This window comes from Bufo gargarizans, chromosome 3, assembly GCF_014858855.1.
Source record: "Bufo gargarizans isolate SCDJY-AF-19 chromosome 3, ASM1485885v1, whole genome shotgun sequence".
Classification (NCBI taxonomy): domain Eukaryota; kingdom Metazoa; phylum Chordata; class Amphibia; order Anura; family Bufonidae; genus Bufo; species Bufo gargarizans.
In genome coordinates this window covers 126,099,001-126,120,770 of record NC_058082.1, presented here as the reverse complement: position 1 = coordinate 126,120,770, position 21,770 = coordinate 126,099,001, and the positions used below count along the sequence as shown (strand labels likewise).

General features: G+C 40.5%; 1 protein-coding gene across 6 annotated transcripts in view; it reads right to left on the bottom strand.

Annotated features, from left to right (window-relative positions):
- ENOX1 (ecto-NOX disulfide-thiol exchanger 1) overlaps window positions 1-21,770 on the bottom strand; it is a 593,767-nt gene that overhangs the window by 99,271 nt on the left and 472,726 nt on the right. For all 6 annotated transcript variants that reach the window (XM_044283882.1, XM_044283888.1, XM_044283885.1 and 3 more), the window contains 3 exons: window positions 18,182-18,394; window positions 10,561-10,667; window positions 6,114-6,231 (listed from right to left, as the gene is read on the bottom strand). In XM_044283882.1, coding sequence (XP_044139817.1) covers window positions 6,114-6,231; window positions 10,561-10,667; window positions 18,182-18,394 — 438 coding nt within the window. The remainder of the gene's footprint in view (window positions 1-6,113; window positions 6,232-10,560; window positions 10,668-18,181; window positions 18,395-21,770) is intronic.

The following is a 21,770-nucleotide window of genomic DNA, read 5'->3' as shown; positions in this document are numbered from 1 at the left end:
CTGTGGGACTGCCAAAGACAGCAGGGCACCATTATCTGCCATCTCTGATAATCCTATAGAGCAGTGTTCCTCAAATCCAGTCCTCAGGGCCAACTCCCGGTCATGATTTCAGAATATCCCACACAATGAACACCTGTGGTAAGACTTGATGCATTGACGCTAATTATATCACTCAGGACCAGCTAGTGGGCCCTGAAGACTAGAGTTGAGGAACACTGCCATATGTGACATGCCACTCCATTTATAGGTTGAAACCCCACTGATCAGATGCTATGGATTGGAATATTTGCTAGGGGTGCACCGAAATTTCGGCGGCCGAAAATATCGGCCGAGAATGCACCTAATCTGTTTCTGCCGATATTTTTACATATCGGCCGGAAATAGCGGGGAGGGACTGGGAGGAGGAGCTGGGGGCCGGTGCGTTCACTGTGCTCCGGCCCCCAGCTCCAGTAGTTATAAAATGTTGTACAATTAATAAGCATTCTATTCATGAGGCCCCCTCTGCAGTATTACATTCAATACAGCCACATCCTACTCACAGGGCTGTCATCTTAATGCCCGGCCGGGCAGACGAGCGGCAGCGTCACGACTGACGTCACATGCCTGCGCCGCCTCCTTCATTCAGAAAGTAGGCCGGGCACATGACGTCAGTTGTGACGCTGCCGCTCCTCTGCCCGGCCGGCCAGCACAGCCCTGTGAGTAGGATGTGGCTGTATTGAATGTAATACTGCAGAGGGGGCCTCATGAATAGAATGCTTATTAATTGTACAACATTTTATAACTACTGGAGCTGGGGGCCGGAGCACAGTGAACGCACCGGCCCCCAGCTCCTCCTCCCAGTCCCTCCCCGCTATTTTCTATTAATTGTACAATGGGGGGGGGGGGGGGGGGGCTGTGGATGGCACTGTTATGGGGTGGGGGTCTGTGGATGGCACTGTTATGGGGTGGGTGGGGGTCTGTGGATGGCACTGTTATGAGGTGGGGGAGTCTGTGGATGGCACTGTTATGAGGTGGGGGGGTCTGTGGATGGCACTGTTATGGGGTGGGTGGGGGTCTGTGGATGGCACTGTTATGAGGTGGGGGGGTCTGTGGATGGCACTGTTATGGGGTGGGGGGTCTTTTAAAAGTATTTGGGCAAAAAGGCAGTTTCGGTTTCGGTCAAGGGGTATCCTGAATTTTCGGTTTCGGACCAGAATTTTCATTTCGGTGCACCCCTAATATTTGCTACTGGATTCTCTATCCTATGGATTGGAATATGTTTCTAACACGGCACAGCCCTTTTAAATCATCTACTAAAACAGTTTTTACCTGTTTCTTAGTTGGAAATGATTCCAGAAGATGAGGAAAATAAGGTGACTTTCATTAAGGGGACATTCACATAGCTGAACTTTCACATTCAAGCCAAAATGTGTGTTGGGATCCTCAAACTACAGGGAGTGCAGAATTATTAGGCAAATGAGTATTTTGACCACATCATCCTCTTTATGCATGTTGTCTTACTCCAAGCTGTATAGGCTCGAAAGCCTACTACCAATTAAGCATATTAGGTGATGTGCATCTCTGTAATGAGAAGGGGTGTGGTCTAATGACATCAACACCCTATATCAGGTGTGCATAATTATTAGGCAACTTCCTTTCCTTTGGCAAAATGGGTCAAAAGAAGGACTTGACAGGCTCAGAAAAGTCAAAAATAGTGAGATATCTTGCAGAGGGATGCAGCACTCTTAAAATTGCAAAGCTTCTGAAGCGTGATCATCGAACAATCAAGCGTTTCATTCAAAATAGTCAACAGGGTTGCAAGAAGCGTGTGGAAAAACCAAGGCGCAAAATAACTGCCCATGAACTGAGAAAAGTCAAGCGTGCAGCTGCCAAGATGCCACTTGCCACCAGTTTGGCCATATTTCAGAGCTGCAACATCACTGGAGTGCCCAAAAGCACAAGGTGTGCAATACTCAGAGACATGGCCAAGGTAAGAAAGCCTGAAAGACGACCACCACTGAACAAGACACACAAGCTGAAACGTCAAGACTGGGCCAAGAAATATCTCAAGACTGATTTTTCTAAGGTTTTATGGACTGATGAAATGAGAGTGAGTCTTGATGGGCCAGATGGATGGGCCCGTGGCTGGATTGGTAAAGGGCAGAGAGCTCCAGTCCGACTCAGACGCCAGCAAGGTGGAGGTGGAGTACTGGTTTGGGCTGGTATCATCAAAGATGAGCTTGTGGGGCCTTTTCGGGTTGAGGATTGAGTCAAGCTCAACTCCCAGTCCTACTGCCAGTTTCTGGAAGACACCTTCTTCAAGCAGTGGTACAGGAAGAAGTCTGCATCCTTCAAGAAAAACATGATTTTCATGCAGGACAATGCTCCATCACACGCGTCCAAGTACTCCACAGCGTGGCTGGCAAGAAAGGGTATAAAAGAAGAAAATCTAATGACATGGCCTCCTTGTTCACCTGACCTGAACCCCATTGAGAACCTGTGGTCCATCATCAAATGTGAGATTTACAAGGAGGGAAAACAGTACACCTCTCTGAACAGTGTCTGGGAGGCTGTGGTTGCTGCTGCACGCAATGTTGATGGTGAACAGATCAAAACACTGACAGAATCCATGGATGGCAGGCTTTTGAGTGTCCTTGCAAAGAAAGGTGGCTATATTGGTCACTGATTTGTTTTTGTTTTGTTTTTGAATGTCAGAAATGTATATTTGTGAATGTTGAGATGTTATATTGGTTTCACTGGTAAAAATAAATAATTGAAATGGGTATATATTAGTTTTTTGTTAAGTTGCCTAATAATTATGCACAGTAATAGTCACCTGCACACACAGATATCCCCCTAAAATAGTTAAAACTAAAAACAAACTAAAAACTACTTCCAAAAATATTCAGCTTTGATATTAATTAGTTTTTTGGGTTCATTGAGAACATGGTTGTTGTTCAATAATAAAATTAATCCTCAAAAATACAACTTGCCTAATAATTCTGCACTCCCTGTAGTGTTTTCAATGGAAATCTGTTGGTGTTCAGATGAGTGTGAATATTTCTCCACGTCAATAAGTGACATATCCCTTGTCAAAGCAGATTCCACCCGGAAACCCATGAGGAGTCACCACATGTGGATTAACCCCACTAAATGTGGAACTGCAGCACAACACACTGCAAATCCATGGCAGAAATCCAAGGGTCAGCTGCGGTCTTTAACCATGGATTCCTCCGATGGAAACATTTAGGCTACATTCACACGACAGTCTGTATTTTGCGGTCTGCAAAATGCTGATCCGCAAAAAATACGGATGGCGTCCATGTGACAGCCATTTTTTTGCAGATCCATTGTAATAATGCCTATCTTTGTCCGCATAACGGACAAGAATAGGACATCCTCTATATTTTTGAGGGGCTACGGAATGGACATAAGAATGCGGACAGCACACGGTGTGCTGTCCCCATTTTTTTGCGGACCCATGGGGACAACACACTGTGGGTTCTCATCCAATCGGCAAAAAAATCGGAGTGGACACGGAAACAAAATACATTCGTGTGCATGAGGCCTTATGCAAGGATACATTATCTACCATTTGCATAAGTAGGCAGGTTTCCCTTTCAGGGCTCTGAGAATTTTATGGCCGCCATAATAATGAAAAGATGACGTCTGGTCAACTCGCACTAGAATCAAGGCTTCCGCTCATAACAGAGCCAGGACTGCCATGACAGACATATAATTGGGTCTGTAAGGTTTCAGTATTTTTGATTGAGAAAAATACAGCTGCAGCCTTGAATATCCTTATCATTAAAAATCAAGTGAACCCTGCTGGAACAGAACCTTATATCGTTGGAGACGCTTTATTGTATATTACAAAAATACTAAATTACCATGATATATGTACAGCAGCAGCAAATCCCATTATATAAAATGAAAGAACTTGCTGTGCTATTTATATATAATCGGTTAGCAAATGCATTTTTTTATGATCAACTTTATTTTATTCCTACCGCAGTAACAAAATATATATATAAAAATCCCCGAGTGCATCATCGTCGCACTGCAATTGTGCAGCTTTTGTCACATATCCTGATAATTGTCACAGCTATCTATGGTTATGCTGCTCGTACGCGTATTGTGAATGTGCATATTGTGCCTCCAGTACAACAGTATTTTCTCCATTACAATGCACTGTTAATTTTACTCTGGGACAGCCAAAAATAAAAAAAAGTATATTTCAACAGCATGTCAAAATGAAATACTAGGAGCGTCGGTAAAATGACAGTAAAATAAATGTAAATTTAGACTGCTGTCACAAGTGGCTGCCTGGCTCTGGGAAGATGTTAGGTTGCTATAGCATTTCCCATAGCAACTTGGTCGCTTATTGCATAAAAAAATGCTTCTGTATTCTAAAAGCCTGTTAAGAAAAAGGGATTACATCAATCATCCTATGTAATGATCCCACATAAAGTCTTATCAGTCTAAAAACATAACAAATATAATCTATATAATAGCATTGACGCTGCAGAATTAGAACACTGGATCCGGCTACCTCCCAATCTCAGGGAAATGGGAGCGATGAGACATTCACTGCTATTCTTCTCAATTGCCTCATTGCAAGAGTCATTTTTGTAATGTGTGAGATGAGCTCAGTGTATTATATATAGGCTGCCCTATCACACATTATCTGCACTATGACTTTGAAAAGTAATTAGATGACTGCATACAGTTCCTCCAAAGCCATTGTGAGAAGGTAATGCACTTGGGAAGGTATTGCAAAGCCATATTCACACCATAGTAACTTTCATAAAATAATCAAATACAAAGGCCTTGCAAGGGCAAGCAACGTATCAGCGCTATGTAAGATACTCAATGACGCTCTCAATCAACCCCTCGAAAGGACAAATAAATTAAGTGAAGGAATTTTTTATTTTTTAACTTTGACGACTTTATATCCCAACTAGAATACATTAGCTATAAAGTATGATGGTGTGTATTGTTCTTTGATCTGGTGCAGGATAAAGGCACTATTATTTCGGATATCTTATAGGGCAATAAATATCACATAACTCACAACTGTGACAAAAGTACTAGGTTTGTCTACAGAAAATATTTTATTTACCTGGTATTTTTAAGTGTTTTAGTTCCAGCCTGTGAGTGCTGCTTAAGAAACTGGCTGACCTGTTGCATGTGTGCTTGGCAGCTGAAGGCATCTGTGTTGGTCCCGTGTTCATACGTGCCCGCATTGCTGAGAAATATGAAGTTAAAATATGCCAAGTGCACATGTAACAGGTCAGCCAGTGTCATAGGTACAAATCTGCTGACAGATCGACTTTAACCTCTGCATCCCCATTCCCTTTCTTGGTCATACGAAGAAAAAACTAAAATGATCACGATGCCAGATCATTACAATATAGACACTGGCAGTGCCCTATTGACAATGGTTTCCATTGGGTTCATGCCATTTTACCATTCTGCACTAATTATTATTTTTGGCTTGTAACGAAACCTCTGACACAGATGTGACACTAACCTAAGCTGGCCACAGACTTCACGTTCAAACACTCATTTGACATTTGCCATCGAGGGAGTGCCGATAGGCCTCCGTACACATTAGATGGTTGGTTTGTCGGCCAGTCCCGCTGATGGCTTTGGCTGACATTAATCTTATGTTTTTGGCCAGTTCTATACCTTATTCAGATATTGTTAAAGGACACATCCAGATGCAAGGACCTTCCTGTTCAATGACATTACTGAAGAGCTACAATTTCCTTGTGTTTCACTGTAACCAATAGCAACAGGAGGGGCGTGACAATGACAGTGCACCCCTACTGCCTGACAGGTATGAGAAGGAAGTAGAGCTTAGGAACACGGTAATGCAATCAAGTGGGAGAACAGACTGGAGCTCTTGAGACAAGTCCGACACCTACTGTCACAGGACTGGATGAAACAGGAGACCTTTGGAGGGAAAGATTTTACACTTATTCTGGAGCAAGGTGAACATATTTTAAGGTGTAGGTACGCTTCTGAAAATTTATTGCAAAACTTTTTATTTTTTTTATATTACTTTATGTAGAGTCCATTGCATGGGTGTAAAACTCCATAGTAATGTATATACTGTATGAGTTTCTCACCTGACTCTTCCACTCTGGCTTTCTTGCTAGGGATATCACTGCTGTCATCGTCAGACATTTCCATCTCCTCTTCTCGTCGGATCCCCATTAGCTGCTCGCTTTGTGCATTTCGCAGTTCCTGCAAGAAATGATAAAATACAGGAACAAATAATAAAGTCACATCATTGACTGTCAGACGAGCGTTGTTATGGCTGATCCTGAAAGTGTACAATTATCACCGATTTCATTCCTGATCACTACAAACAACTACACTCATTAATGGGCTGGGAAAAAGCAGGTTAGCACAACGTCAACTCTCATCAATAAGATCAACGTAAGGCCGATGTGTTTCCATATAGCATATAGACAAATACAGAATTGAAAGACGTGCCATTTCAATGCAGACGCTTTACGAAAATAACCTCTCCCGAACAGTTAGCAACGGTTGATAACGTGAAAGTAATAGTGCTAGGAAATAAGATAGCAGAAACTTTTTGACTGTTGTGCAAATAAATCTAAATATGACTGATGTCAGACTTAGTGGAGGAGATTTATCAACATTAGTGTCAAGGAAAACTGGTTTAGTTGCCCCCAGCAACCAATCAGATCCCACCTTTCATTTTCCAAAGCAACTCTGAAAAATGAAAGGTGGAATCTGATTGGGTCTGTTTTCCATTACACCAATTTTGATAAATCTTCGTTACTATCTACTGTCTTAAAACATATACATTACATTATATTACATTATTATACAACCTGGAAGGGAAATTTTAGTATTTGGGATTTTCTGGGATATGAAAAATGTGTCTCATTTATCAAAACGATCAGAAAAGAAAAATGTACCTTTGATGCCTATGGCAACCAATCACAGCTCCTCTTTAATTTTACCCGAGCTGCTTAAGAAATGAAAGAGGAGCTCTGACTGATTGTTATGGGAAAATAAGACATTTTTTCCCCCTTTTGGGCAGTCTTAATAAATCTGTGTGTGTTTTGTGCCCGATATTGCAACTTCATGTGAATGGGGAGGACAAAAGTGGTGCTATTTGTAGGGGGGGGGGGGGGGGGACTAAACAAAAAAAAAAATTCACAAAAAAAACCCCCATAAAATTATTTTAAACCCACTTTCAAATTGTGCTCAAAAGTGAAATCAAAATGTAATGTCTAACTAATATTACGTCAATAATGTGTATAGTCCATCTGTGGAAATCTTGTGAATAATATAGTAGTAGATATAAAAAAATTAAATTAAATTAAATTTAAAAAATGGCCCTAGAAAAGCAGCTACCCTTTTAAGGCACAAATTCGGATGACACCAAGTTGTCGAAGTAGTCTCCTGTCCCAGTGATATACCTTTGATGAGTAGCCTCGTCCTTGTGAGAAAAGTATCACTGCTTTTGAGGGATGCAGTAAGACACATGAAGTGGACTGTGAGGAACGCGGTCCATAAAGCAAAGCAACAGGGCAGACATAATGTAGTGGCTTCACTTTAGAAGGTGCAGAGACACAGAAAGCTGATACCATCTCATTTGCTCCTAATAATGCTGCCAGGTTTAATGTAGGAATGCAGCATGCAGCTTTTCACCTTGTTGACATCTAATTTTTCTCCTGACAAAGGCCTCGCTCCCCAGAGAGACTTGCAGTTTGGCGTCTTTTAAGTCACGTGAGCAGAATCCCAATACGCTCCACATATAGCTTTTATTATGTGACAAATGTCACAGCAATTCCCATGAAAAATGCAGAAGGTGCTCCCACAAGACTTATTCCTGTTATTCGGTGAACACTGCCAGAGAAGGCTCTAATGAATGTTCAAAGGCCTATTAAATGGCATCTTGAGGCACAGTGGCCTGAAGCCCTAGCCTTCCTAATATAAATGTAGCAAACAGAATTTTCCTGAAATACCAGCCCATCTTATTTGCTGAATTTCCTTCAAAGGAAAATTGAGATTTAATAATTAATAAGTGACTACAAGGGTGCATGCAAAGCTGGAGCGGAAGGGAGAAAAACACCAACGTGATTTCGTATATGTATTTTCTTCTATACTCCATTGTCAATAAAAAGATTGTATAAAGAAAAATACAATATGCACCTTTCTTACCATTTTAATGAGAAATGGCACCGTTTGGGCAACTTATGTGTCTTTTTATGTTCATTACTATCTTAAGTTGATGTCCTTACTCATTCTATGAATATCTGATAATCTATAAAGTCACGGATGAGAGCTGTTCAATGTGATGCCGTGTAAAACGTTTTTTTTTTTTTTTTGGTGGGGGACGTAAAAAAACTATCTATTAATGTAGAATAGAAGGGTGGTATAATAGCAATAAACAAACTGAAAAAAAAATTAAAATGTATATATAGTTTTCTAGTTCTTTACATAAAGCCAGCAATGTATAAATTCACTTTTTCATTCTGGTTAAGTCTACACCCATGAGCTGAAGAAACTCAAAGGCCAATTGAAACACTTCGGGCTTCGTGATCTACTCTTGGTCAGTCCAGTGTTCATTTCTTTATAGAACTAGAAAACATACAATTTTCTGATATCCATGTATTTAACATTCTGCTCACATACCTTTTTTATGAGTGCAGTTGACCACACAATAGAAGGGTTTAGCCCAAGGACCAGCAGTCCTATGTAAAGCATCCATGGGCTAATTCTCAGTCAACACATCATTTGACCCATGGATGTCTGTGTGTGTGTGTTACGACACGTACTGGATCAACACATAGGACATATCTATGTGATGACTAAATGGGACTAATAGTGAAATAATGTTTTTGTTTTTTTAGTGTGGGATATGGCTAGGATCAGTGTGGGATATGGCTAGGATCAGTGTGGGATATGGCTAGGATCAGTGTGGGATATGGCTAGGATCAGTGTGGAATATGGCTAGGATCAGTGTGGGTCATATCAGCCCATTACAGTTCCTGCACAGTGCCGGAACAGCCACTGCTTTGTGAAGGAGTTATAGTGCTCCTCAGGGCTCTGCAGCATCTTTACGCTACCCGATCAGTGGGGTCTGAAGATGTCGGACCCTCACTGATCAATAAGCGACAGCATATTCTTGTGATAGTTCTTTAAGAGGACATAACTGATTACACCTTGTGTTCAATTAACAAACCAAAACAAACATCAGAGAGGTAAAGTGTAAAAACAATTTAATAAAGCCAAAAGACATTGTACTTACCTGTTAATATTCGGGTTCAAAAGTAAAAGCAGTTGCTGAACAGCAAATGGAAACTGGGTGACCGTAAAAAGTAAAGCGTATAACGAAATACACTCAAATTTATCAATGTGAAGGCTAATTAAACCACATGCATTCACAGACATATGCAGATGAAACACTGTAGATACATAATAACCACGACAATCATGCATAGAAAGTTTCAGGCATAACAATGTGGCGTGGGATACAATAGAAGCATAATAAAGAGAACCTGTCACCCCCATATCAGCCACCAACTGCCACAAGTACCTTATAGTTTTTTTTTGGGCTCAAGTCCTCAATGATGTTAATTGTAAAGTGCTGTTTTTTTTGTTGTTTAGTTAAAAACTTCGATATACCACGCGCGCCCCTCGCAAATTGTGATGGAGGTCAAGGGCATAATGGTGCTCTCTCTACCAAGTCTCTTCACTGTTGACGTCAGACAAGCTGCAGTCTCTTTGGTTTCAGAAGCTCACTGAGCAAGCACCACATTCCAAGATGTGCGTGGTCCCGAGATGTGGCGCTTGCGCAGTGAGCCTCTGAAGCCAAAGAGAGAGCATCTGGACAAACTGCAGGAACCAAGAATAATTGCTAACAGTGCTTGTGCAGGATTTTGGGTGTCTCACGTCTGATGTCTGCTGGTTTATAGATATCAATCAGCAGTGAAGCAGCTGTCTGGGGGCGTGGCAAGCTTGACTTGTGGTGGGAGCTCCGCCTCCCATACCTTTAAAGGCACAATTTGCATATGGCACACAAATTTACAATTAACATGAATGGAGACTTGAGCAAGAAAACCATAAAGGTATTTGTGATGGGTTGTAGTTGCGGGCTGATGTGGTTCTCTTTAAACAAGAAGCGTATCGCATTTTATTTCTAAGAAATAAAGACAATTAAATGCTGATTTGGGTATAAGTAAATAAAAACAGGTGAAATTGCTCATTAAGAATCTGCATATGTTTGCATTTTTAGCATACAGCATTTTACCAGAACTTTATAGAGTACTGCATAACCATTCAATATCAGGCATACTGTAAAAAGCTTAATGGTGGTCTCACAAACCTGCTTGGTCTCCAGAAGTTTAAGTTGCTTGGTCTTCACGACATCGTCCAACACAGAAAATACATCTCATGTCATGATAATGTGCAGAGCATTAGATGTCTTAAACCCACCTTCTTTTTCCTAGCGGACCACACACTCTCCATTCACCCCAGAAATGTTCACTTTGTGATGAAAGCGATGGATATAATGGTAACAAAGACACCCACCTCGCAGTGCTTCCGCCACATGTCAATATTCTTGCGCTGGGCTTTGGAGAAATGGTCCCATGCTTTTTGTCTGGAGGAAGCGTTGAAAACGGCCACAATCTGCTCAACTTCAGTGAACAAAGAAGTCAAACAAGACAAGCAATTTATGTTGTGGTCATTCCAGAGAAAGCAAAATAAAGACACATGCGGGTCCTATGGATCAAACACGTAAAGACTTCATCCATAGTCACCCAGTCATGTGTCTTTTGTACTTACATGGTTTTATTGTTGAAACTGAGTCCCTCAAGCGTCCAATACTTTCATTTACATACACTTAAACACTTCACATCAAAATCTTCTAAGTGATTAGTTACAGAAGAAAGTCTCAATTAATAAGGGTCAAGTGTAGTGACATTCATTTAATCAGTACTTTTCATGCTACTACACTGCCAATATTGGCCCTCAGTAAATCAATTGTTTCTTTTATTCTCTGAAGATATTTAATGCTGATGTGGGTTTTAAGTATCACCCACTTTCTACCAACACCTAATGTAGTAATCTACTACTCCTCTCTCAGCCCCAACCCACAGCTTCTTATTATAAAAACCTAACACTATTCTAGTGCAGTTTTAAGAGGGAAAATAGCTGCCTTCTGGTTCTACCTAACTTCAAGGGGTTATCCGGGAATTAAGAAAATTAAAATACTTAAATATTACTTCATTATAAATATATTCCCAAATACCTTACATTAGTTATAGTGGTTTGTTTTGTTTGGGGAGCAAATATTAGGAAAAACAAAATGGCCGCTGTTCTATTAGTACACACAAAACCTGTCCTACTCACACAGCAGGTTAAGTTACTTCACAACACTGAGCTATAGAGCTGCCTCATCCTCTATACTTGTCAGGGATATTATCCTGAATACAGTTTAATATGGTCATCAGCTGAATCTCTGTAGGAATGAAGTTCATAAACAGATGTGGCTAAGGCTACTTTCACACTTGCGTTCGGAGCAGATCCGTCTGGTGTCTGCACAGACGGATCCGCACCTATAATGCAAACGCTTAGATCCGTTCAGAACGGATCCGTTTGCATTACCATGAAGAAAAAAAAAAAAAAAAAAAAAAAAAAAATTTTGTTCATGATAATGTAAACGGATCCATTTTGACTTTACATTGAAAGTCAATGGGGGACGGATCCGTTTGAAAATTGAGCCATACTGTGTCAACTTCAAACGGATCCGTCCCCATTGACTTACATTGTAAGTCTGGACGGATCCGTTTGCCTCCGCACGGCCAGGCGGACACCCGAACGCTGCAAGCAGCGTTCAGGTGTTCGCCTGCTGAGCGGAGCGGAGGACAGACGGAGCCAGACTGATGCATTCTGAGCGGATCCGCATCCACTCAGAATGCATTAGGGCTGGACGGATCCGTTCGGGGCGGCTTGTGAGAGCCTTCAAACGGAACTCACAAGCGGAGCCCCGAACGCAAGTGTGAAAGTAGCCTAAATAAGCAGTCTGTATTACCACAGTCTGTCCTGTCCATCCTCTGTACTTCATGTCTCCTCATGAACTCCATTCCCACAGAGATTCAGCTGAAGATCTTATCAGCTGTATTCAGGATAATAATCCCTGACAAGCAAAGCAGAGAGGAGGATGAGGTAGCTCTTTACCTCAGTGTTGTGTGCACTAATAGGAAAGCGGCTATTTTGTTTCTCCTAATCAATGCTCCCTAGACAAAACGAGCCATTATAACTAATGAAAGGTATTTGGGAATACATTTATAATAAAGTAATATTTACCATTTGCATTTTCTTAATTCCCGGAGAAACCCTATAACAAGTGACTACTCACGATACTGTGAAAACCAAGAATTTGAAAGTCATGAGAGATCTTTTGGCTTAACAAGATGACTGGCACGAGGAACATGGGATCAAATTTTTCCTGACAACACTTGTACCACATTTGTATATTAACTATTTGTTCCCTTAGGTGCTCTGCTTTCATTGGACTTCCACTCTACTATCATCCAGGACTTTGGGGAGAGGGTTTTATACTAGTGGAGTGAACAGATGGGAGTGTTCTGCTGTTAATCATACCAATGTATTGGTGAAAAAAGACTGGTATACAGTACGCTCGCCTAGTTACTATATGTAGCGCTCTGGGTACAACACCTTGGAAGCAAGCAACACTGTGAGAAGTAGAATACGATTGATTCAGGTTGATCTTGTCAAGGGCATTAGGTCAAGTATGTATTGTACATCAAAACAGATGCAACTTCCCCAGATTGCAGCTAGACATAATATCCTCTCACTGTTAAGGCCCCAGGAGAAGAACTGTCTAGCTAAACATATGAGGCAGAATAAATATTGTAGATCATTTTGATTAATATGACATGGCCACCATTGCTCTATTCAACCTTCACGTTAATGCGTTCACACGCTTTAGCCATATTCATTGTTTGCATACTACACTTTTCATCCTTAACAGTAAAGGCCTGTCTGAATAAAGGTAAAAACATACCCCAAAAAATCTGAAATTATCATTAATTTGCAATGATCTCGTCATCAGATAAAAACGTGGGGTGCAATAGGGCTTTATGTTGATAGACATATTCTCCAGATATGCATACATACACCAGATGTGTTCCGCTCTGTTTTATTTTTACTATGTGTCGAGATGTGAAAATTAGATGCCAAGTTTCATGGTGAAAGGGACAGATTTGAGAGAACGAAATGCAACCAAAGCTGTGAAATGCGTAGGTGCTTTACAAACAGCTAGCTAATACTTAGTAGCATATTCCAGAAATCTTGCCTTCTAACTAACAAAAAAACAAACACAGAACCCTTATCTATGCTTTTTCAAAGCAATTTTTGTATCCGTAATTTGGGGCTAAAATCTACAAACCTACATTTCTGCTAGACTAGCATTGCAGAGTGATGACCTACATGAGAGCAGACATATATGTTAAGCCCCTCCAGGGCTGCAGAAAAAGAACAGCTGCATGAAGCAGACGGTAAAAGTTCTTGGTACACAGAACAGATTTCTCGTTAACACAGGAACACGTACGACCATTTTTCTGAATGTGAATGGTATTTAAACTTTCCAATATGTTTTAAAGTTTAAGTACTTAACTGAATAGACAATTAGCAATTTCCTCACTGGTAGAAACCTAATGAATCTCAGTTTAACATTTCTGAAGGACTATGTGCAAGCTATGCAGATGTTTCACCTGCCTCATTTCCATTTGCTGCACCCAACTGACAGGCTGTTCTAGGTGGGAACTTAGGATCTAGGTATACGCAATGTGGTAATCATGTATTCAAAGGAGGCTCTTGTCTGGGAAATTGCAAGCAGTAAAGTATCATCTAATGGGCACAAAATGATCATTTGCCTCCCAGAGAGGACTTGTTTAGAAGACTGCTTAACAGCATTATTAAAGCAAGATATTAAAACCCAGAAAATAATTTAGCAATGTTTGACCCTTGAAACATGATGTAGTTCCGTAATTTATTTCTATGTCATATGCAGCTCAACTCATCGGCTTTTTCTTGAGTGATACTTACGAGCATTCTGTGAAACTGAAACTGTCTGAATTTACATATTCCATTTGAGTACCAATACATTTAAATAGCAATTTGCTGCATATACGAGACCAAGTGATATACTTGTAAACATTATCAGACATGGCCAGAATCTGAGAAACTTGGCACTATATACAGTATGTGCAAAAATAAATTAACTTGCTGACTTGTTACTGGCTATAATATCATCTATGCGGCCAAGAGAGTGGTGGGGAGCTGCATGGCAGGAGTATGCTCGGGTGTGCCACTCTCCAGATGTCTATCCATGCCACCTCATCCATAACTCTCGCTAGTCTGGATGGAGTCCCTAGCACCTGAGGCAGCCAGATGAACCCCAAACGTATCCATAGAGGGTTCCATGAGCAAGTGTTGGTAGCATAACTTGTTGGTGGGGCTGGCTGGCAGGGCATTAGACCAGGGTGCCTATGAAATACTCTGGCCAGGGAATCGAGAGAAAAGGCTAGAGCAGACAACTAAATCTTTGGGCCAGAAAAAGAAAAAAACAGCGAAGACACTAGTTGACATTTCCCATCTCTTGCAACTTGCCCCTGAACCACAGATATGAAGAAGAATTCAATAGCTTTACAAGTGTATATGACAAATGGAAAAGCTTCTACAATTCCTTATATGCCATCATTATTCCTCATGTGTGTCTCCTGTAGACAGATAAGGCCTTGCCATTCTGTTAGCGACCCCTCAGAATAACCTTATCTATTCTTATGACCCAGTTGAAGACGTCTATTTCGGAAAAGTAAATGCCTTTTTTCTCAAAGCACAATTCAAAAGGAACAGAACAGCCTATCTCCAGGGCGAGGATCAAAATATCTAAATATTATTCTCCAGAACAGACAAGGCAAACTGAGAGATGAATAATTTGATTCTGGCATTAATGCAAATTCCTAAGACTTTGAGATTGATGGTTTCAGGTCAATTTTACACAGCATCATTTTCTTGCCTTTAATCAGGTTTCATTTCAGCACAAACATGTAATATTACGTTGAAGCATCCTTTGGCTTAATTATGGAACTACTACTCTAGTCAAGTGGATGATGTTATCTTTTGATTCCTTCAAAAACATATTAGGAAAAAAAAGTTACTGATCATCAAATCCAAGGCATATATATTGCTATAGTCTGACATGGCAGCATCATGCAGCATAAAAGTAAAACTAAAGGTGGCCATACACATTATATGAATGTTGGCTGAACATGCTGATTTCAGTGTGACCAGGCGACCATCTAATGTGTTTGAAGGTCGCCCAACTCTCCCCTAATGGAAGATGAAGAGTCAGGTATTTTTCTTTACAAAGCTACAATCGGACAGAACATCAACAGGTTTGTTAGTACCATCTCTATGCTGATGACACCCAATTATATACCTCATCCCATGACATCACTCCAAGAGTCCTCCAAATTACCAGTGACTGCCTGGCAGCTGTCTCTAAAATCAAGTCCTCTCTCTAAGGCTACATTCACATGAACGTATTTCGTTTCTGTTCAGTTTTTTTTTTTACGGATTAAATGTGGACCCATTCATTTCAATGGGTCCACCAAAAATGCGGACAGCTGTCCGCATCCGTATGTTCGTTCCGTAGTCCCGCAAAAAATATAGAGCATGTCCTATTCTTGTCCGTTTTGCGTGCAATGATGGGCATTGTTACAATGAATCCGGAAAAAAAATACGGATCAACACTGATGTCAGATGGACATCATCAGTATTTTTTGCGGATCTTCATTTTGCAGACCGCAAAATACATACGGTCATGTGAATGTAGCCTAACTGAAATGGAATCTCTCAAAACCTAAACTTCTCGTCTTTCCCCCATCTATTAACCTACCTAACCTTGATATTTTAATTTCAGTCTGTAGTACTAACATAACTCCTGGGCAGCATTCCCACTGTCTTGGAATTGTGTTTGACTCCGATCTTTCCTTTGCTTCCCATATTCAATCACTTGCATGCTCATGTCATCTGCAGAATCTGCCATTTTCTCACAGGGGCAGCACCCAAAACTTGTTGTTGCTTTGATTCATACTCATCTTGACTACTGCAACTCATTACTTTATCAGTCTTCCCCTCACTAAACTCCCCCCCCCCCCCCTTCAGTCTGTCCTAAATGCTGCTGCCAGGCTCATGTTTTTTTGTCCAACCACAACAATGTCTCTAGCCTGTGCCCTCACCAAAAAGCTCTCCACAGCGCTGCACTTATGTACATATTCTCTCTTATTTCTGCCTACCAACCTACTGGTGCTTGCCATTCTGCCAATGATCTAAGATCTACATCCTTCATAATTCGAACCTCTCACACCTGTCCACAAGACATTTCTCAAGCTGCACCAGCTCACTGGAATCTACTGCACAAGACAATCAAGTTAATGTCCAACTTCCATAGCTTTAAATGTGCCTTAAAAACACATCTTTTTAGTCAGGCTTACAATGTTCCCTAAACTGAATCTTTCCCATTTACCACACAACCCCCTCACTCCTCAGAACCAAACACCATCATCCAACACTATTCCCCACACTCGGTGCACTAGCTCATTCAGCTCAGTCTGCACTACTCTATTTTGTACAAAGATGGCTGGACCACTTTAGAAAACAATCAGTTTTACCTTCAGTGTCACCCCCATTTCCTCATAAATTGTAAGCTCTTTCGAGCCGGACCCTTACTCCTATTATTTGAATTGTATGTTAACTTGTAATTCTGTGATGTCTATTTTGATTTGTATGTGTACAAGCTCTACAGAATATGATGGTGCTATATAAAGTTTATTTTTACCAGCAGTACATGGATTTTAAGACTGCTTTGTGTATTTGTATAAAAATGTCCAGCTGGAATATTTTTTTGCCTATTTCCCACAGACTTCAAACTACTGGGATGAATCCAAACTCATTTCTTGGAGCTCTAAAGCGTTAAACATCTGTTATTGATGTTACTACTGACACCTAGCTATTTCCTGTACAAAGATGTTTTGTCTGGAAACTGTTGTAACATATAAATGTTCACTATAATTTTATGTAATTTTTTTTAATTTGCTGTTTGTATATTTTGGTTACTTGTTATGCAAAAAAAAAAAAAATGAAAGTAAGGGGCAAGAGTTTCCATCTCATCTTCACAGTGCTCGCTCTAAACACAGAAAACTGTTTTCTCAAGCTATAATGTCCAAATGGTCACGTCCAAACTTGACAACCAACAACCAAAACGTTCAAGCAAACTTTATTGCATGAAAATAAGAGACCTACTATTACACTGCACCACTTGCTGAAGAACACAAGTCTAATTGGTTGTGATGCTCAAGCTCTTTCTACAGAAAAATACTGCAATCTGATACATCGGATACTTCAGCGAGAGATTCATAAATCAATAGAGCCCTCAAACTACTTTATGCCGCCAGTCAGATGCTTTTTAGTCTTATTAATGTAAAATCAGAGCATCTAAAAGCTTGTTCCAGAAATTGCATTCACAGCATTATTATATTGATCTAACGTCAACTGGGAAATTAAAACTCTGCTATTAGAACGTTCAAGGCCATGTGAATGCAGTTCATAAGAGCTTTACCTTTTTTGAGAGGCAGCATGCAAACAATTACTAAAATTCACAGGAAAAAAATCTATAGAATTGCTAAGCTTTTGTATTGTTAAGCACATGTATTGTTTTTCATGTTCAATTTAGGGACGAAAATCAAGCAATCTATATGCCCCACTAGCTTATTTTGAAAGAAAAACAGTCATGATCATTTAAAACATCTGATCTTGGCATGTGGGTAAAAGCATTTGCTTTGGGTAAATTGTGGGCCTTTGCAGCACCCCTCTAACTTTGGGTTTTATTCTAGTTTTCTATATATTGAGCTATGATCTGGTCCTATAATGGGTGTTTTATAAGGTCACCTGAGCTACATTAAGCTTGCTTAAAGTAGTGTACATAATTTGAAGGTCACTTGATTGAGACTCTCACAGAAACATGACTTACCTTAATTCTGTTGTCCATCTTGATGTGGGCCCAAGTTAATTACAATTACTTACCCCAAAACTTAGAAAAAAAAGCAAAAGAGGTACTTACATTGAGTAAGAATTCCCAGGAGCTCAGTTTTATAGATTTCCTTGGCTTCTTCCAGCTTTTCCTCATGTGCTGCCTTCTCATTTGTCAATCGTCGAACATGACTGTTTGCTGACTGGACCATGGAGTAGAACTGGTTTGCTGTCCTTCGATTCACCTCTCCTCTGTCTATCCAAGTTAGGAGAATAGAAATGGCTTCTAAGAATTTGTTGTCATCTGGAAGAAAAGGAATTATTTTAGATACTTGGCCTAAGTTAATTATCTTCATAATGTATTGTGCATGACAGGGGTTAAACAATAGTTAAAGTGTTTTACACACAAATTGTATGCAATGTAAATGTGAAAGCCACAAAGACAAACATATGACACAACTATCTATATAGGTAATATTACTTTGGGGAGGTTTGTCAAAACTGGTGTAAAGAAGAACAGGCTTAGGCTACTTTCACACTTGCGTTCAGAGCGGATCCGTCTGCATTATATTGTTAAAAATTTTCTAAGTGTCAAAGTAGCCTCAGACGGATCTGTCCAGACTTTACATTGAAAGTCAATGGGGGACGGATCCGTTTGAAGATTGAGCCATATTGTGTCATATTCAAACGGATCCGTCCCTATTGACTTACATTGTAAGTCTGGACGGATCCGCTTGCCTCCGCACGGCCAGGCGGACACCCGAACGCTGCAAGCTGCGTTCAGGTGTCCGCCTGCTGAGCGGAGCGGAGGCTGAACGCTGCCAGACTGATGCATTCTGAGCGGATCCGCGTCCACTCAGAATGCATTAGGGCTGGACGGATGCGTTCGGGGCCGCTTGTGAGCCCCTTCAAACGGAGCTCACAAGCGGACACCCGAACGCTAGTGTGAAAGTAGCCTTAGTTGCCCATTGCGACAATGACACTCCACTTTACATTTTTTTAGAGCTCCTTTGGAAAATGAACCAAGCTAGTTTTCCTTTATACCACTTTTGATAAATCTCCTCGTATGTCCATAGTCTATATAGTAGACTAAAACATAACATGCAATTAATTTAAGCCTAGCGTATAAGGGTGCCTGGAAGAGTTCACATTTGCATCTTAATACACATCTAAGCATTGCTTATGCGCACATTAACTATAGTCTAATTAAGATGTGATACTCCTAGTGCTGGGGGAATGAGAGGAGGACAACCAGTGTAGTACAAGGTGAAAGGTTCTAGATAATTTCCTAATGTTGTCAGGAGCACACCACAATGTTCAGCTGCACTGATGCCTTACACAACCTAGACACCAGACACTGGAAATTGAGAATAAAAGCAGTCAAATGTTGTAGTTGTCACCACACTCCAATCAACTACTTTTCAAAAGTATCTGTGACTTTTCTGTATAACCTGTATGGCTCAGCATCCACATCACTTTTCAAAATTAATTGGTGCTGACTTAGGGCCTGTGACAGCAACGTTTTGTTTGAATATGTGTGTATACTCATACACCTGCCAGTATCATAAGTAGAATATAGTGGGAGATAAAGTAATGTGCGTTATTCGAAAACAGTCAGCAATCAGGACCAGAGCAGTTATATTTAGTGGCTTTGGCCTCCAGGTTTCATGGTGCTTATTCCCTAAATATATAGAACCTCTTTAAATTACGTCTACATTTTATTTATAACAGTAGACATAGGTAAAAAAACAAAACGAAAACCCCCCAAATTATATCTTAGAAGCCAACATTATTTTATCATGACGTTAAAGGGGTTCTTTAACTTTTTCTTACAGATAATTTATCCTTTGAATAGGTCATCAGCATCTAATCAGCAGGGGTCCAACACCCAGGTCACCAGTTGATTAGCTGTTTGAGAAGTCTGTGGCGCTCGCAGTAGTGTCTCAGCATTCTCATTGTTTCCCGTGGGCCAGTGACACACACAACTATGTCACGTGCCTTAGGCGCAGGTCAGTCCCATTCACTTCAAAAAGGTAAAGAACTCCTTCAACTTCAATACAAAGAAAAGAAACCTATTTTATAAAGTGTGATGCCAGAGAAGGCTCCTCACATATTTCCTGCTGCTCTGCTCATATTCATTGTTTTATTGTTAAAATGGTGAAAAAACTAATTCAAAAGAGAACAGTTTCAATTTAAAAATATATTTTATGCCAACAGTGTTGGTGGCAAACAAGCCGCGAGAAAATCTTCCATTTTAGCTTTGCTGACACAAAGAACTGTTAAAGAACAAGATAATTTAAACAGGTAAAGTGCAGATTTAGAAGAGAGATGGAATAAAATCGTACAATTGATGTACATGAAAAAATATTTGCATTTTATTCTTGAAATGCCCTTCAAACAGCCACCTTTTGATGATGAAGATGAAAATGCTTTTCTCATCATGGAATGGCTTGAGCTCTGCCTGCCTGGAACAATACGCTTGTAATGTGAATCCAACAGCTGCTCCATTATCTGGCACATATATGGGATGCCTAATTAATTGAACCAAAACTAGGAGACAACTCTTTCTCTTGAAATTTACTTGGGCTATAAAATCCAGCAAAAGCTTCCTTCTGGGAGTCACTAACCTTCTTAAACTAGGGGAAGTAGGAATCCGAATTACATGAAGATAAGCAATGTAACTTTTCCATTTCTGATGGCAAAATTCTCAAATGAATGACCTGGGAAAACTGGGACGTATGGGAGTCTTAAGTACGTAGCCTTTTGCTCAGTCATTGAACAGCATGGCCATAATTCAAATGTGAGGATAATGACGGTATATTTTACTAAATCCAATTTAATGTTATCCTTGGTTATCCAAGTTATCCAACTATATACATTTTAAGTTTCACAGACATCCTTATAGCTTCATCACTGCACTAACCAGTGTAAAAGAGATATAGACATAAGGAAAGAAGTATTAACCACATAAAGATAACTGGTCTTAAACCAGATGGTCATTTTTTTACAGATTCTACAGAGATTAAAGGGGATGTCCGGGCCTTTACTAGATCCGCCGATTTGATATTGATGACCTATCTTGAGGATAGGTCATGAATAGGAAAAGCCAGGACAACCCCTTTAATAGGGCTTGTGCAAAGGATAGGTTATCAATATCAGCTCTGCGGGGGTCAGGCACCCCTGCGATCAGCTGTTTGGGTTGTGGCGCTCGTTTACATGCACATCGTCCACTGTAATTGCAACCACTCATCCCATTCACTTGAATAAGACAAGCAACTGTAACTAACCTGCACCACCACTACAAGGGAATTGGCGTGGAGTAAAACTTAGAAGAGGACACAGTGCCACAACTGCTTTGAACACCTGATTGGCGAGGTTGCCGGAAGTCGGACACCTGCCGATCTCATATCGATGACCTATCCTGAGGATAGATCATCAATATACCACTACACAACCCCTTTAAACTACAGAAAAGGTCAAGTAAAACTGCATTACTTCTATTGATCTGGAGTCAGAACCTGTAGTATAATCCAGAGCTGTGTTACTACTGAGAATAGAAACATAGAAAAATAGAATGTGTCGGCAGATAAGAACCATTTGGCCCATCTAGTCTGCCCAATATACTGAATACTATGAATAGCCCTGGCCCTATCTTATATGAAGGATGGCCTTATGCCTAT